Source organism: Salmo trutta, chromosome 3, assembly GCF_901001165.1.
Source record: "Salmo trutta chromosome 3, fSalTru1.1, whole genome shotgun sequence".
Lineage (NCBI taxonomy): Eukaryota > Metazoa > Chordata > Actinopteri > Salmoniformes > Salmonidae > Salmo > Salmo trutta.
In genome coordinates, this window is record NC_042959.1 from 16,619,915 (window position 1) to 16,636,512 (window position 16,598).

At 39.9% G+C, this 16,598-nt stretch overlaps 3 protein-coding genes and 1 long non-coding RNA gene across 4 annotated transcripts in view; all 4 read left to right on the top strand.

Annotated features, from left to right (window-relative positions):
- Window positions 1–561: 561 nt before the first annotated feature.
- On the top strand, window positions 562–1,374 carry LOC115164726 (uncharacterized). Its single transcript, XR_003869975.1, has 3 exons — window positions 562–633; window positions 817–1,179; window positions 1,333–1,374. It is a non-coding gene; the product is annotated as an uncharacterized LOC115164726 (long non-coding RNA).
- A 5-nt stretch (window positions 1,375–1,379) lies between these two features.
- Window positions 1,380–3,244, top strand: LOC115164119 (uncharacterized). The gene is made up of 4 exons (XM_029716301.1): window positions 1,380–1,716; window positions 2,131–2,247; window positions 2,501–2,550; window positions 2,849–3,244. Exons 1-4 carry the CDS (start codon window positions 1,380–1,382, stop codon window positions 2,978–2,980), a joined length of 636 nt encoding a protein of 211 aa, XP_029572161.1. The 3' UTR covers window positions 2,981–3,244.
- Window positions 3,245–12,546: 9,302 nt separating this feature from the next.
- LOC115169443 (integrin alpha-6-like) lies at window positions 12,547–14,268 on the top strand. The gene is made up of 3 exons (XM_029725066.1): window positions 12,547–12,634; window positions 12,737–13,065; window positions 13,572–14,268. The coding sequence occupies exons 1-3, from the start codon at window positions 12,614–12,616 to the stop codon at window positions 13,720–13,722; spliced, it is 501 nt and encodes a 166-aa protein (XP_029580926.1). The 5' UTR covers window positions 12,547–12,613; the 3' UTR covers window positions 13,723–14,268.
- LOC115164126 (integrin alpha-6-like) overlaps window positions 13,866–16,598 on the top strand; it is a 3,120-nt gene continuing 387 nt past the window's right edge. Inside the window, exons 1-4 of the mRNA XM_029716314.1 lie at window positions 13,866–13,919; window positions 14,154–14,466; window positions 14,884–15,003; window positions 15,486–16,598. The exon at window positions 15,486–16,598 is cut by the window's right edge and continues 387 nt beyond it. Coding sequence (XP_029572174.1) covers window positions 13,866–13,919; window positions 14,154–14,466; window positions 14,884–15,003; window positions 15,486–15,688 — 690 coding nt within the window. The 3' untranslated portion in view covers window positions 15,689–16,598. The remainder of the gene's footprint in view (window positions 13,920–14,153; window positions 14,467–14,883; window positions 15,004–15,485) is intronic.

Below are 16,598 nucleotides of genomic sequence, written 5' to 3' on the forward strand. Positions count from 1 at the left end.
TTCATCATTAGAATTTTAATACAAAAAACAAGAGAACACTACAAAAATGAACAAAAACAACAGCAAACAGTCCTGTTAAGAAAATACTCAAAACAGAAACAATTACCCACAAAACCCAAAGGAAAAACATGCTCCTTATGTGTGACTCCCAATCAGCAACAACGAGCTTCAGCTGTGCCTGATTGGGAGCCACACACGGCCCAAAACAAAGAAATACAAAAACATAGAGAAAGGAACATAGAACGCCCACCCAATGTAACACCCTGGCCTAACCAAAATAAAGAACAAAAAACCCCTCTCTATGGCCAGGGCGTTACATTCAGAAAAGAGTTGCAGGTGTCTATATAATAGAAACATCGAAAAGTGACACAACTTTAGCAAATAACAGAATAGTGACCTAAATGAAAAACTGCAAGGGTTTGGGTAACCAAAAATACTGTTGCTAGTTCAGAAATGTAACAGGAAGTATTGTGTTTTTTACACCAGCCTATCAGGTTGGTCTTTGACTTCAGACCTGCATATTGGTACATACTTATTTCAAGTGTTTATCCGATCAGAGGACTAACCTGAAGTTGGAGCTACACACCAAGATGATCAGAATCTGGGTTGTTGTGGTATTATTTAGTACAATATGTAAGTTTTGTAATTCCTACCTTGACTAGTCTAGCCATAATGTGATTCTGTTCAGTTCACAACGTAAGAATTGGAGGGGGAAATTGTCTTTATGGGGTTTCTAATACTGTTGAGCTTTCGTCAGTCATTCAGTCCTAGTTCTTCTGATTAACCTAAACTTTTCTATCTGTTTTGCAATTTTAGATGTGACAAAATGCAACAATGTTCAGCGGCATATTCAAGTTCAGGGTGTTCAAATTGGTGACCCGGTGACTCTCTACTGTGTTTTCTCAAATCAAGTATACAATGAGGGAAACATGTTCTGGTTTAAGCAAATAACGGGGGAAATCCCTCAAGTTGTTGCAAGGATGCAGAAATTTCAGCCCAGGCCTGAACTGTACAAGGAATTTAACAATTCACATCTCAATGTGGAGAGGGCTGAAGCTGACGGGATATATCGTCTTACAATCCCAAAGATGGAACCAACGGATGAAGCTATTTACTATTGTGCAAGTAGGACAGACTATGAAGTGAACTTGATCAATGGGACTTTTTTAGTATTAAAAGGTAATGTCAAGATGTTAATGCCCTTTATTTTTTGTTCAGGGTTCTTACGTCTTCATATGTTTTCTATGTGTCTGTGTGGTTTTAACATTCATGTGCATTTTGGAAAGTTTTGTTTCAGACTGATTTATATGAAACTATAAATGTACCATTTAGGTAAGAATCACCAGAGGTCTGATTACAAGACTGTGGTACAGCGGCCAATGTCTGACCCATTCCACCCAGGAGACTCTGTGACTCTGCAGTGTACAGTTCTCTCTGAGACCTGTACAGGAGAACACAGTGTGTACTGGTTCAGAGCCGGATCAGGAGAATCCCATCCAGGAGTAATTTACACCCCTGGGAACAGGAGTGATGAGTGTGAGAAGAACCCTGAGACACCCTCTCCTACACAGAGCTGTGTCTACAGCCTCTCTAAGAACAACCTCGGCCCCTCTGATGCTGGGACTTACTACTGTGCTGTGGCCACATGTGGTGAGATCCTGTTGGGCAATGGAATAAAATTGGACATGGCCACTGACACGAAATGCAATGAGTCAGGTAGAATCAGTTGAATTAAAGTGTACAGATGTAGGATCTTAATTTGAGCCAGTTTTCTAAAACAGGAAAATAATCCTGCAGCAACATGAACTTTGGATATAATTAATGGACGTTTTTGTAGGGGTTGATACATTTTTTGTTAGGGCAAATTAAGTCTGAAATTTCAAAGTGGAAATTACAAACTTTAGAATCCTTCAGAAAACTCAAAGCACTACAAGTTGGCATTTCCTGCTGTGCAGTAAAATTCTTATTAACATAAGAGTGATCAAATTAAGATCTTACATCTGTAGGCCTTACGTCTGTAGGCCTAATCATTCATTTATAGTGCCAATACATTAACGTAAGCCAATACATTTTTCTTGGATAAAAATGATGATAGATACTTCATGACATTCATATTTATCTTTGTTTCAGAAAAGGCTATGGTAGCGGTTGTTGTTGGTTTGGCAGTGGCGTTGGTGTTGTGTGGGATTGGGATCATCTTCCTTGCCTGCACCAGAAGTAAAGAGCAAGTCTGCGACAATTGCAAAGGTAAGCAATACAATTACGAAAATATGCAAGATAACTTTTGCTACCCTGGAGTTATAGTAGTTTTGAATTGCTATGGAGTTGTATCTTGTCTTTCGTCCCTGTCTGATGAAAACCTTGTTACTCCATTTTTGCCAATGTACATTTTTTTACACTTCCATTTTTCCCATTTCCTGACAAGTTTCTGTTTTGGAGATAAGAGGTTTTCATCAGACAGCAACGCCTTGTTTGATTTATTGTTTGTTTTCTATTGAAGCAGTAGATGCCTGTCGGGGAGGAAGACATGATGGATTAAGGGGAGAACAGGTATATTTACATTGTGAAATTGATCAATTCCAATTTGAGGGTGAAATTCATCAATGACTCTGCTACATAGCTCATGATAACCCTTGAAAACAACTCTATGTGATTAATAACGAGCCATTAATTATTATTAAGTATTTTCCAGCCAATATGTGGCCTACTGTCTCATAGAAACTTTTAGTATTTCTGTGAACATAACCTTTAATGGTTTGAAAATGTAATATGAAAAACTTGTAACTGAGAAGTATTTATGTGTAATAATCATGGTGTTCCTGTGTTTCTAAAATATGTTCCTCCTTAGGATCAAGATGGAGATACGTTGAATTATGCTGCATTGAATTTTTCGGAGAGGAAAACTAAAAGAGGAAGAAAGAAGAGAGAGACACCACAGGACAGTGTGTACTCTGATGTCAGGTGTTCAGACTGGGAGTGAACTTCGTTTATGTGCAGAGGAACTTAGCCAGTGAACTTAGCATCATCATTCTAAAATGTAAAATTAATAATACTTACATTTGTAAGTCAGTGCCCTTCTACACAGAGATTTTGAAAATGTGAGACTATGGCAAATGTAATAAAAATTTTATAAAAATCATGATCAAACAGAACATTAATTCACTCAATGGAAGAAAAGCTATTGTTTTTCTTAAAGGGATATGTTTCTCCCCCCAAAATGTTTTAAATGTTTTGTTAGTTCGCTGGATACAGTCCCAAACAATTGTGCATGTCAGCAGTTAACAAAATAGAGCAGTTTAAGTAAACATCTAAAAGTTTGATGATGATTTGTTTTGAATCACGAGATGAATCATCATCATCATCATCGTCAACACCATCATCATCATCATTATTACATCATTACATCATTACATCATTATAAAGTAAATGGTTGTAAAGCTAAGGGGCGGTGCTGTAGAGCTGTGTGGGTGGCTGTTTGAGTGAAACAGATGTGGAGGAGAAGCAACCAGTGTAATAGCACAGCCCTTCTGTTATTGATGCATCCTGTTGACAACATCAAAAGAGCCTTCCCAGATACATAGATTAGACTGATGCCCTTTGTTCCACAATGAAACACAACTGGTGTTAACCCAATATGAAACAAAACTGGTGTTAACCCAATATGAAACAAAACTGGTATTAACCCACCATGAAACACAACTGGTAACGTGAAACACAACTGGTATTAACCCACCATGAAACACAACTGGTATTAACCCACCATGAAACACAACTGGTATTAACCCACCATGAAACACAACTGTTATTAACCTACCATGAAACACAACTGGTATTAACCCACCATGAAACACAACTGGTATTAACCCACCATGAAACACAACTGGTGTTAACCCAATATGAAACAAAACTGGTGTTAACCCAATATGAAACAAAACTGATATTAACCCACCATGAAACACAACTGGTATTAACCCACCATGAAACACAACTGTTATTAACCTACCATGAAACACAACTGGTATTAACCCACCATGAAACACAACTGGTATTAACCCACCATGAAACACAACTGGTAACGTGAAACACAACTGGTATTAACCCACCATGAAACACAACTGGTATTAACCCACCATGAAACACAACTGGTATTAACACAACGTGAAACACAACTGGTATTAACCCAACGTGAAACACAACTGGTATTAACCCAACGTGAAACACAACTGGTATTAACCCAACGTGAAACACAACTGGTATATTAACCCAATATAAAACACATCTGGTATTAAACCAATATGTATAAAAGAGGTCCAAAGAAGGGAATATATTGATATATTTATCAAAACATATAATAATGATTTATTTTTTGTGAATTTAAAAATAAATAACATACTAGGTCAAAACACTAAAACCCTGCCTTTATTTCACAGAATCTCAACCCCGAACTAGCCTCAACTCAATCACCTCCCCTCAGTGTAGGGGAATGGGAAAGGGTTACAGTATACAAGAAAGAATCCATACTGATAGTCAGTTACAAACAGAGTGAGAGAGTCCTGACCCACCCCTAAATGAAGATAGCAATGTGTTATTAATGTCATAGCCTTTATCTCCGCCCATTAGTGGGAGGTACCACTTATGTTCCAAACTGGTGTAGCAAAAAATAGACTAGTCAGTCATCTGCAATACAGAGAGATTATTCCCAGGTTTTATCTGAATATGAATACTTTATTTGCATGGGCATTAAAAAAATGGAACAGGTGAAACATAAAATGGTTTGTTGTATTCAATAGAACAAGTACTATTAGTCTCAACATGATGGAGTGGGTGTTTGTTACTAGCTATCGTTAAACTCTTCTGCTGTACTTCAGATATGCCTAGTACTTATCTGGTAATGCACACAGGTAGCCTACAATATTGATTCAAATGTGAATAAGTTGTTTAATTAAAGAGTTTGTATCTGAGGCCACAAAGACAACATCACATGCAGTGTTTCCACAGGAGGCTGCTGAGGGGAGGATGGCTAATAGTAATGGCTGGAACGGAGTAAGTGGAATGGCATCAAACACATGGAAACCTGGAACCATGTGTTTGATGTATTTGATACCATTCCACCCATTCTACTCCAGCCATTACCACAAGCCCGTCCTCCACAATGAAGTTGCCACCAACCTCCTGTGGTGGTATGCCCTGTATATAACTAGGTGGTACCATATGCCCTGTATATAACTAGGTGGTACCATATGTCCTGTATATACATTAACTAGGTGGTACCATATGTCCTGTATATACATTAACTAGGTGGTACCATATGTCCTGTATATACATTAACTAGGTGGTACTATATGTCCTGTATATACATTAACTAGGTGGTACTATATGTCCTGTATATACATTAACTAGGTGGTACTATATGTCCTGTATATACATTAACTAGGTGGTACTATATGTCCTGTATATACATTAACTATGTGGTACCATATGTCCTGTATATACATTAACTAGGTGGTACTATATGTCCTGTATATACATTAACTAGGTGGTACTATATGTCCTGTATATACATTAACTAGGTGGTACTATATGTCCTGTATATACATTAACTAAGTGTTACCGTATGTCCTGTATATACAGTTCCAGTCAAACATTTGGATACACCTACTCATTCCAAGGATTTTCTTTATTGTAGAATAATAGTGAAGACATCAAAACTATGAAATAACACATATGGAATCACATAGTTACCTAAAAAGTGTTAAATAAATCAAAATATATTTTATATTTGAGATTCTTCAAAGTAGCCACCCTTTGCCTTGATGACAGCTTTGCACAAGGTTCATTTGTAGAGGTAAGGGGCTGCTGTTAGTGACCAGTTATGTGTGTGATGATAATCACCCTGTAATTTTCCACTCGGTTTTCGACCGAGCGAGAGAGCGAGACCCACACAGGATGACTGACCTGCAGTTGAGGTTGCACTTGAAAGAACAGGCAGACACGTGCATTAACAAGACATGCCCTCCACTCTGAGCCTGCAAATTTGAAAAGTTCTATCTAGTTATTGAAACATTTACAGAACTCCTTTCATTAAAGTTATTTAGGTTGTTTATTAAGTACATTTTACTTTTTTAGTCATTTTAGCAGACACTCTAATCCAGAGCGACTTACAGTAGTGAATGCATACATTGTTTCCATACTGGTCCCCCATGGGAATCGAACCCACAACCCTGGCGTTGCAAACACCATGCTCTACCAACTGATCCACATTGGACTACATAACCCTGATATAAATAAGTCAACGTTGCATAAAAAACACTTCTATTTGATATAATGTTAAAGAACAGCAGATCTATTACCCAGGCCTGTTTGACCTCCCCACTAGAGACCATCAGATCTATTACCCAGGCCTGTTTGACCTCCCCACTAGAGTCCATCAGATCTATTACCCAGGCCTGTTTGACCTCCTCACTAGAGACCATCAGATCTATTACCCAGGCCTGTTTGACCTCCCCACTAGAGACCATCAGATCTATTACCCAGGCCTGTTTGACCTCCCCACTAGAGACCATCAGATCTATTACCCAGGCCTGTTTGACCTCCCCACTAGAGACCATCAGATCTATTACCCAGGCCTGTTTGACCTCCCCACTAGAGACCATCAGATCTATTACCCAGGCCTGTTTGACCTCCCCACTAGAGTCCATCAGATCTATTACCCAGGCCTGTTTGACCTCCTCACTAGAGTCCATCAGATCTGTTACCCAGGCCTGTTTAACCTCCCCACCAGAGACCATCAGATCTATTACCCAGGCCTGTTTGACCTCCCCACTAGAGACCATCAAATCTATTACCCAGGCCTGTTTGACCTCCCCACTAGAGACCATCAGATCTATTACCCAAGCCTGTTTGACCTCCTCACTAGAGACCATCAGATCTATTACCCAAGCCTGTTTAACTTCCTCACTAGAGACCATCAGATCTATTACCCAGGCCTGTTTGACCTCCCCACTAGAGACCATCAGATCCATTACCCAGGCCTGTTTGACCTCCCCACTAGAGACCATCAGATCTATTACCCAAGCCTGTTTGACCTCCTCACTAGAGTCCATCAGATCTGTTACCCAGGCCTGTTTAACCTCGCCACTAGAGAACAGCAGACCTAATAATCATTTTTTTATCATTTTTTGATTGAACCTTTGTTTAACTAGGAAAGTCAGTTAAGAACAAATTATTTTTTACAAAGACGGTCTACCCCGGACAAACCCTAACCCCGACAACGCTGGGCCAATTATGCACCGCCCTACGGGACTCCCAATCACGGCCGGCTGTGATACGGCCTGGAAGCAAACCAGGGTGTCTGTAGTGACGCCTCAAGCACTGAGGTGCGGTGCCTTAGACCGCTGCGCCATTCGGTAGCCCTTACATGACTATAGTTAGTCCTATATGACTATAGTTAGTCCTATATGACTATAGGTAGCCCTATATGACTACAGTAAGCCTTATTTGACTATAGTTAGCCCTGTATAACTAGAGTTAGCCTTATATGACTAGAGTAGCCCTATATGACTAGAGTTAGCCCTATGTGACTATAGTTAGCCCTGTATGACTATAGTTAGCCTTATATGACTACCTTATATGACTATAGTTATAGTCTACTATAGAAGACATATAGGACTATTTGACTAGCTAGTTAAGACCTTTATGACTAGAGTTAACCCTTTGTGACTAGCGTTAGCCCTGTGTGACTATCGTTAGCCTTATATAATAAGAACAAATTCTTATTTACAGTGACGGTCTACCCTGGCCAAACCCTATCGACACTGGACAAATTGTGCACAGTCCAATTTTTATTTTACCAGGCAAGTGAGTTTAGAACAAATTCTTATACACAATGACAGTCTACCCCAGCCAAACCTGGACGACACTGGTCCAATTGTGCATCGCCCTATGGGACTCCCAAGCACGACCAGAAGTCATGCAGCCTGGATTCGAACCAGGGACTACAGTAATGCCTCTTGCACTGAGAAGCAGTGCCTTAGACCGCTGCGCCACCCAGGAGCCCTATCATGTCACTGTCATGTGTCAGGCTGTTTGTGAGACTGTGTATGTGACACGTCTCAGGTAAGACCCAGATGCAGACAACGTCGAAGTAACAACAGTTTATTAATCCAACAGGGGCAGGCAAAAGACAGGTCAAAGACAGGCAGGGGTCAGTAATACAGATAGCTGGGCAAAGGTATAGGATGGCAGGCAGGCTCAGGGTCAGGGCAGGCAGAAAAGGTCAACACCGGGAAAACTAGAAAAAAGGAACAAATCGAGAGATAGGAAAAGAGGGAAAAACGCTGGTAGGCTTGACGAAACAAAACTAACTGGCAACAGACAAACCGAAAACACAGGTATAAATACACAGGGGATAATGGGGAAGATGGGCGACACCTGGAGGGAGGTGGAGACAATCACAAAGACTGGTGAAACCGTTCAGGGTGTGACAGAATGGGAGTAAGTGATGGAGTATGCAGGATGGAAATAAGTGTCTCTCTGTGTGTGTACCCATGTGCTGGTATTTTTGTGTAAGTAGGTACACATTGGTATGAGTGAGACTGATCATGCATGTGCGTGTCCCTGTATGTTTGCTGTTGGTGTGTAGACCTGTGTGTTTGTGTGTAAGCGTGTGTGCATGTCAAGCATGTTCCAAGGTTGTACATTTTGTTTAAAGTGTAATTATGCAGTTTGAACAGTAACAAAGGGGTCACACCACTACTGAGGGGTATCCTACAAAGCAGGTTTGACGAGTTAGCGAGGTAACTTTGGTCAACTCTGAGTTCATCTCAGGATAGCCAGTCAAATGAAATTGTTCACCTTTTAACCAGGTAAATTTCTAATGCAACAAATCCTTCAGAACTAACTTGCTCGGGGTCAGGCTAACTCACGGTGAACTCCACTTACCCTGTATGAAGTGACTGTGCTGCGAGTTGAGGACCAATGAAATCAGATTCCTTCCCTCATGCAAAGATTGCATCATCATCACCTTCATTTGAGGAAGACAATTACTTAAATATTTTATTAATGACATTTCTAATCTCAATAATTTAATTGGATTACTTTCCATCACTTCTGGATTACTTTCCCCTTTAGGAGGCTTTGAGAAGAAGACAAAACGTATCCATCAAACGCACTTAGTGTGTCATCATACTGGTCTCTCTGACTTGTGGTCAGACTCGCTCAGTTGGAACAAATGTTAACTTTTTTCAATGCTGAATTGAATGTTATTGAGAAAACAGAAAGGTGTTATACATTTTTTGCAAACATCTGAACATTTATGAATTTAAAAGTAATCCAAGAAGTAATCATTTTGTTTTTAAAAGTATCTGTAATCTGATTACAATATTTTTGGTTGTAACATCAGTTACTCCCCAACCCTGTACAGAAGAGAACACGAACTTGACTCATGTGGACTGTATGAGCAAGCATCTGTAATGATCTGTAGGGCTTTGTAACATTTCCTTTGTTATTTATCTAAATAAAATAATGTGTGCATTTGTATGAATGTGTGTATACCTGCATGCATGTGTTCATCAACAGTCATAAGGACCAGTCAAAATGAGTCAAACCTTGCTGGCCATTACAATATACTTTTGCTCTTTTGTTTTGCAGCAGTGTTGCTGGCATGTTTTGCACGCCCACGCTTGACAAGTGGTGAGCCGGTTCACAGTGGTTTAGCTCGTAGGCGTGGGTTGTGGCGGGCCATCTCTGCACTTTGGACAGACCTCCGAGCTGTTTACTCACTACAGACCTGTCTTCGCTGCCTGTGTGGGTAGCCACAAGATGCACAGCTATGTTACGGCTGTGAGAGACTATGACAAACAAGCTAATTTTAGCAAACCTGTTAACTTGGGAGTTGTAGGGCCAGCTACACAGACATAGAATAAATCTTGGAGTGAACCTTGTTCTCACTTAGTACATATCTAACTTTTACCCTCAACAAGTCTTGATCTAATGTAAGTCTGTTTTTTCTTGAAGGCATACTTTTACAGAGAGTTAGTCAAAGTCCTCTAGGAGTACATGTAAAACATGTTGTTAATGCAGTGTTTAATGCAAACATATGAAAACTGGTCATGAGGTACCTATACAGACCTGTTCATTGATGTATATGACATTGGCATGACATGTATTACACTCAAGATGTGCTTTTCAACTGATATCTGCAGTGTGCTTGGCCTAAGTATGGACCATTTACACAGGGAGGCTGTTACAGAAACACTGAACACTGAAAAGCCCCACTTAGTTTCAGCTGCTTGGCCAGGGTGACATGTGTGCTGGGGGAGTGTGATTGGGTTAATCAGTAACTCTCTGAGACTCACCACCTTATTATGACCTATTTTCAGACAGAGCTGTTTCTACGACTTACCGGATGTAGAGACAGGCTCCCTGTACAACAAAACTCTTTCCAAAGTGCCAGTCCTTTGTGCGTCCAAAATTGCACCCTATTCAATTATTGTTGGATAGTGTTATAACATATGGGATTTTTGATGTTTTCAATTATTTCTGGCTTGTGGTTCATCTTCATGTTGAAAAGATTGAAGCACAGAGAGCAGAGGCTTTTTAGATGATCATGGTGATATTGATGATTATGAGGATGAGGATCAGGATGATACTGTTGATACTGATGATGATGATGATCAAAATGATGATGAACTAACATAGAATATGCTGTGAAAGAATGTCATTTTCTGAAATCAAGTCATTATTGCAAACATTGTTAAAGACACTCATAGTTTATGCTAATATGGGGGGGCATTTCATATTTTTTTCAACCAACTTTTAACCTAAATCCAATGACATGGTGACATTTGTTGTTGATTTCACGTTGAATTCACAGTTAGTTGACAGCTCAACCAAATGTAAATCCAAACTACTCGTTGAACTAACCCAGTGGGTGAACCTGAATGTCTTTGTTGAGCCCCAATAAACCCCCCAATAGGTTTCAAAAGTCTTGCTGCTACTTTGTAGAATGTGAATGATATGCAGTTGTGTTTTGCCAAATGCAAACACACAAGTACAGTCAACATCATGTGGAGCTCTCAACAAAATAGAAATCCAGCAAATTATATACAATGGCACATAATTGTTGTTTGTTAGCTGGACTCAAACTCATGTGAGAATGTCTCTATGATATTTTCCACCCACAGTGCACTTGGTGTGAGAGCAGGTCTGTTACAGCAAGAGTAGCCTCTGTAGAATTCACACCTCTAACACCAAAACCACACTGATTTTCAAGTTTCCAGGCATCATTGTTTGTCTCTGGACATGTTTTGTGTTTGTTGGTTTCATTGTGGATGGCTAAAAGACCGCAGTGGAAAATGTTACAGCCCTCTCGTTCTGGAAGCCCTCCCTCCTTATTCAAGCCAAACACAGATAACCTCTTGGTCTTATTCCCCTGAATGTGACCCCTAACCATGTTCGCCATATCCACTGATGTAGCTACTTCTACCCATTATGAAGAATCACTTCGCTATAACTCCACGCTTGCAGGTATTCTCAAACAATAGGATATATTTGACTACAAGGTATTGGCTGAAGAGGGAGTTTGATTCTCCCCACTAGTCCACTCTACTGTTAGTTTTGACAATACTGAGTACAGTTTAGGTCAACACAGCAAGTTAAATCGCATGCACAAAGTCCAGTATGCATGAAGAATATGGTTGGCTGGATTCACTTGTACCTTTCTTTTCAAGTTTCAATTTATTTGAATTTTGAGGGGTCAAGCCTCTCACTACTTTTCCAGCTGATTCCTTTACACTTGCGTGTATAAGGTATTTGTTGTGAAATTGTTAGGTTTGATTACTCGTTGGATATTACTGTATTGTCGGAACTAGAAGCACAAGCATTTCGCTACACTCGCATTAACATCTGCTAACCATGTGTATGTGACAAAGAAATACAATTTGATTTGATTTGATAAAACAGAATGAAACATTAGCTCATGTTAGTAAAGGCATATTTGATGATTTAATTGTTTAATGAGATACAACAGTGAAGGCTAACAAGATCAATTTAATTGGTTGCATAAACCATGACCAATAGACTACAGCGTTTTAGCAGTATGAATAGATTACACCTGAGAGAATAGTAAGATTCACCACATTGAGCTACGTTTTGACTGTGAGACTGGTAAGATAGTTATGTCCTAAACTAGTGAAACAGCGACATCTGGTGAAAGACTACCAGAGCACCATCATGTAAAATGTTCCTTCCTGATGCTGTATCAATTGTAATGTCATTGACAGAAATGTGGCCATGTTCACTTTACACCCCTCTGTTATGTCTTACATTGTAACATGTGCTTTGTATCATTCCTTACTCATTGAATAACTACAAAAACACATCTACAGTCAAGATCAAGTTTCACTACTTTAGACAAGTAAGAGCTGTTATCATGACAGTGATCATGACAGTGAGCGGCTACATATTGTACACTGTCCTTTTAGCCATTTCTCATGGACTTGCACACCTTTCCCTTTAGTATTATCAAGTGATCAACACTGTACAGTACAGTATCACTGGTTTGCTGCTGTGAACACACCCACCAGACTTTTGATCCAAGGGTGTGAAGTTCCTCATGTCCTTAGAATGGAACAAGGTAAATATTAACAAAAGCAATCAAACCATAAACATGTGAAATGCTTGAGTTTTTTTTAGATAAATTCCCCTTGAACCACACCCTGTCTGTCAACTCCTGCAGCAAACATTGTATACTGCAGCCAGTGCCGAGTCACATCCCATTTCTGTAGTGTTGCCCTCCCATTCTGCTTCACAACACGAGGACACCACAGAAGAAGCTATTGGGTTAGCTAGACCAGAGAGTTGTACCAACAACACCAACATGACAATTCAATGGTGGGGCCTCCTACTGGACCTGTGGTTTCTTTTGGCCTGCCTACCATTTCACATCTCAGCTTTCAATCTGGACACGGACACAAAGCATGTTCTGAGGAAAAATGGTGATCCCGGAAGCCTGTTTGGATTCTCCCTGGCACTGCACCAACAACTGAATCCTGTCAATAAGAAACTGTGAGTTGACCTCTTGTAAGAAATGATTAACAGTGTCCCATACATACTATTATCTGACCTTGCTGGTCATATATTAACTTATTTGTGTGTCCTCTATCCTGTCTGATTACCCATCTGTCTGATATAAGTACACAATATGAACTGAGAAACAATCTGGGCTTAATGGCTACTCTTAATCTCTAGCCGGTACAGCCAGAAGAGAATGGGCCACCTCTCTGAGCATGGTTCCTTTCTAGGTTTCATACTCAGTTCCTTCTAGGGAGTTTTTCCTGGACTCTCTGTTTTCACGTCTGCTTTGCTTGCTCTTTAAAGGGTCTAGGCCGGAAAACTGTAAAGCACTTCATGACAACTGCTGATGTAAAAATGGTTTAATAAAATAATATTGATTGATTGATTGATACAACTCAGACCAGCAGTGACAAAGTTGTTTTTAGTTTGAATATTTTATTGTAGAGCTGCATGTGAATTTTACATCAATGTACAACATTCTGATTTATTTTTCCTAGATTGCTGGTTGGAGCACCACGTGCCAAGTCATTTATCAAAGCTGAAATTACGGGAGGAATCTACCAGTGTGAGCTCAACACTGATTCTAAGAGCTGTGAGCGTGTCAAGCTTGACAACGATGGTTTGTTTGTTTCCACTCACGTGTATTAGGTTTTTGTGTGTTTGATTGCTGTTAAGAAAATATGTGTGATTTTGTTCATGTGTGTTTAACATTAATGTGCGTGAACGCTAACTTTTGTGTTTGAAACCGAATGTTCCCCAGAGTTTCTTAAAAGCAATTATGTCAAAGACCAATGGATGGGTGTATGAGTGACAAGCCAAGGCCCTGGTCAAAGTGTGATGGCATGGTATATACTGTGTACTTTAATCTTTGAATTGCCATTTGTTGATGATAATAAACTTATATTGTTTTTTGTTTTATTTGTTTTGTTTTGTAATAAACGTATATTGTTTTTTGTTTTGTTTTTAATTCAAGGAAATTAATTGACTCGGACAGGACAACATTTCAGCGTTTCAATGAAGTTAGCAAAAGAGCACATTTTCATGATTAATTATTAGCAACCCCTTTGTTTATGACTTAGAATTCTTTACGTCTGAGAGAATTTCTGTCATTCTCCCCACCACAGACATGCGCACATCGATACCAGGAGTGGAGCACCAATCCTGACACCCCTAACCTCGTATTCGGTCAGTGCTATATCCTGGGGGAGGATCTCCACAAGAGTGATGCCCATAGAATCTGGAGGAGGGTGATCTGTGATGACAGAAAACACATCAAGGATAAGCCTAAGAATCCTGATTGGTTCGGATACTGTCAACAAGGTCATTCTGCCGCCTTCGCCAAGGACAACACATCTCTGCTGTTTAGGGGCCCCGGAGCTTACCAGTGGAAAGGTACATGTTTTGAATTGGGAAATACGTTTAGAATGGGTTTCATCATGTTAATAATGGAAGAATTTGATGCACTGAATTGTGATATGTATCTGATATGTATGAGACATGGTATTCATATACTGTATGTTTGGGACATTCAAACACACTTGCAGTCAGTACACACTGCACTGATATTGGAGTGAGCTGTCGATGTCAATGCAACAAATCAGACCTAGTTTTGTCTTGAAAAGCCCCGACAGGTTGAAACATTTTGACAATCTCTATTATAGATTCTTTCTTTGAATTTTTACCTCGGATTTATGCCTGTTTAAGGACACTGGTGTCCACAGCATTTAATTAAAATTAATTCAAAACAACTTCATTTATTCCCAAGGGTCAATTATTCACATAATTCTCTTGTCCATCTGCCTGTCACAGGAATTGTGAGAATGGAGTCCCTAGACAACCTTGAAGTGTCAAATGAAGAGCCCTGTGAAACTGGGGATGTGGACAGACTTGACCGTGACCTCATCCCTCTCCTTAACAACAGTTATCTAGGTCAGTTTAGATGGATAGAGCTTTCTTCATCCTCTATTCAATCCATTCAATCACACTGAAAGGAAAACACAGAAGTGCTTGGTTTTGTGGTAAATTTCATCAATACTCTTGTTCAGTTTTTTATACTGTTGGTGTAAGTAATGCAGTAATGATGCTTTATTCTCTTAAAAATGTGAAGAATGGCATGTTTCGTATTTATTCATACTATTTATTTATACATTTTGTGAATTACATCTCCCTTTCCCATAGACTTGGACCCTTGTACATAATTTACATTTTAGTAATTTAGCAGACGCTCTTATCCAGAGCGACTTAATTGACTCGGATGAGTGCATCCATTTTCATAGTAGCTCCCTGTGGGAATCAAACCCACAACCCTGGTGTTACAAGCACCATGCTCTAACAACTGAGAAAAACGGCCCCCTGTTCATCGTGGTAGCACTGCAGTTGCTAACATTGAGTAATTGCTGTATTTTTTCCAGGGTTCTCAATCGTCTCTGGAATGGCCCTCACCAAGAAGGGCCAGCTGACTATAGTGTCTGGGGAACCACGAGGCGGTTTCAGTGGGGAGGTGGTCTTTCTGAAGAAAGACCCATTGGCTGAAAGAAGTCTATCTGTGGAAAACATTCTTAAAGGCCCAGGCCTGGCCTCCTCCTTTGGCTATGACATATGGCTTTGGTTATGATTTCAGCCAGTAGCTTTGTCACAATTATCTCCCCTTCCTCCCGAAATGTGCATTGTTCACTTCCTTTCAATGATTTGAAAGGAAATTACTGGTATACGAAATATGGTGGAAAATCTCACTAGCCGTGCCTCCACCAATTCAATGCTTTAAAGAGATTCTCCGGTACATTTTCCGGTACATTGTTCTGAAAGTGTGCCTACTAAGTCACATATCAGCAATGATGTGCACCACATCATTGCTCTCTCTCTCGCTCTGCTGTTTGTGCATCTTGCTAGCTGTCACTGAAATGGTGAGGGGCTGAAGCTCAATGGCTAGAATTGCTAGGGGGCTGGCCCATGTGGGGGAAAATGTTGGGAAAATGGTGCAGCACAGCTTCCAGAAAAACAGTTTCTTTCAAACTAGGGAGTTCGTGGTTAATTGAGGTGACAGTAATTCTGCTCATACATTAGGCATGTATGAACTACACATGGACACATCCAGCCCAAAGCAGGAGGTTTAGTCGCCAAAGTTCCGGAGCATGTCTTTAAGATTTGTGGGAGCAAGTGATCAAGTGCACATTTCAGAAGAGAAGCGATATTATTGTGATGCACGCTTTGTATACAGTAGGTCTTGTTAAAGGCCCAGTTCAGTCAAAAATAAAAAATTTCTGTGTTTTATATACAATATTTTCCACACTATGAGGTTGGAATAATATTGTGAAAATTATGATAATGTCCTTTTAGTGTAAGAGCTGTTTGAAAAGACAACCTGGAATTTCAAGCTGTTTTCTTGGGATGGAGTTTTGGCCTCACCTGAAATCGCCAGGGGGTAAATTGGTTGATAGACCATTCTGCCAATAAAAGCTAGTTTTCAGATTTCCCTCCCCACTCAGATCACTCACAAACAGACTGAGCAAAATTCTTGCTTGAGA

Excerpts from the sequence above, each read along its gene's own strand:
- LOC115169443 (XM_029725066.1), top strand. The coding sequence starts at position 12,614 with ATGTCCTTAGAATGGAACAAG. Across the intron at positions 12,635-12,736 it reads TGTCCTTAGAATGGAACAAG|CAAACATTGTATACTGCAGC; the intron begins GTAAATATTAAC and ends CAACTCCTGCAG. Across the intron at positions 13,066-13,571 it reads AATCCTGTCAATAAGAAACT|ATTGCTGGTTGGAGCACCAC; the intron begins GTGAGTTGACCT and ends TATTTTTCCTAG.
- LOC115164119 (XM_029716301.1), top strand. The coding sequence starts at position 1,380 with ATGTCTGACCCATTCCACCCAGGAGACTCTGTGACTCTGCAGTGTACA. Across the intron at positions 1,717-2,130 it reads CACGAAATGCAATGAGTCAG|AAAAGGCTATGGTAGCGGTT; the intron begins GTAGAATCAGTT and ends TCTTTGTTTCAG. Across the intron at positions 2,551-2,848 it reads ATGGATTAAGGGGAGAACAG|GATCAAGATGGAGATACGTT; the intron begins GTATATTTACAT and ends GTTCCTCCTTAG.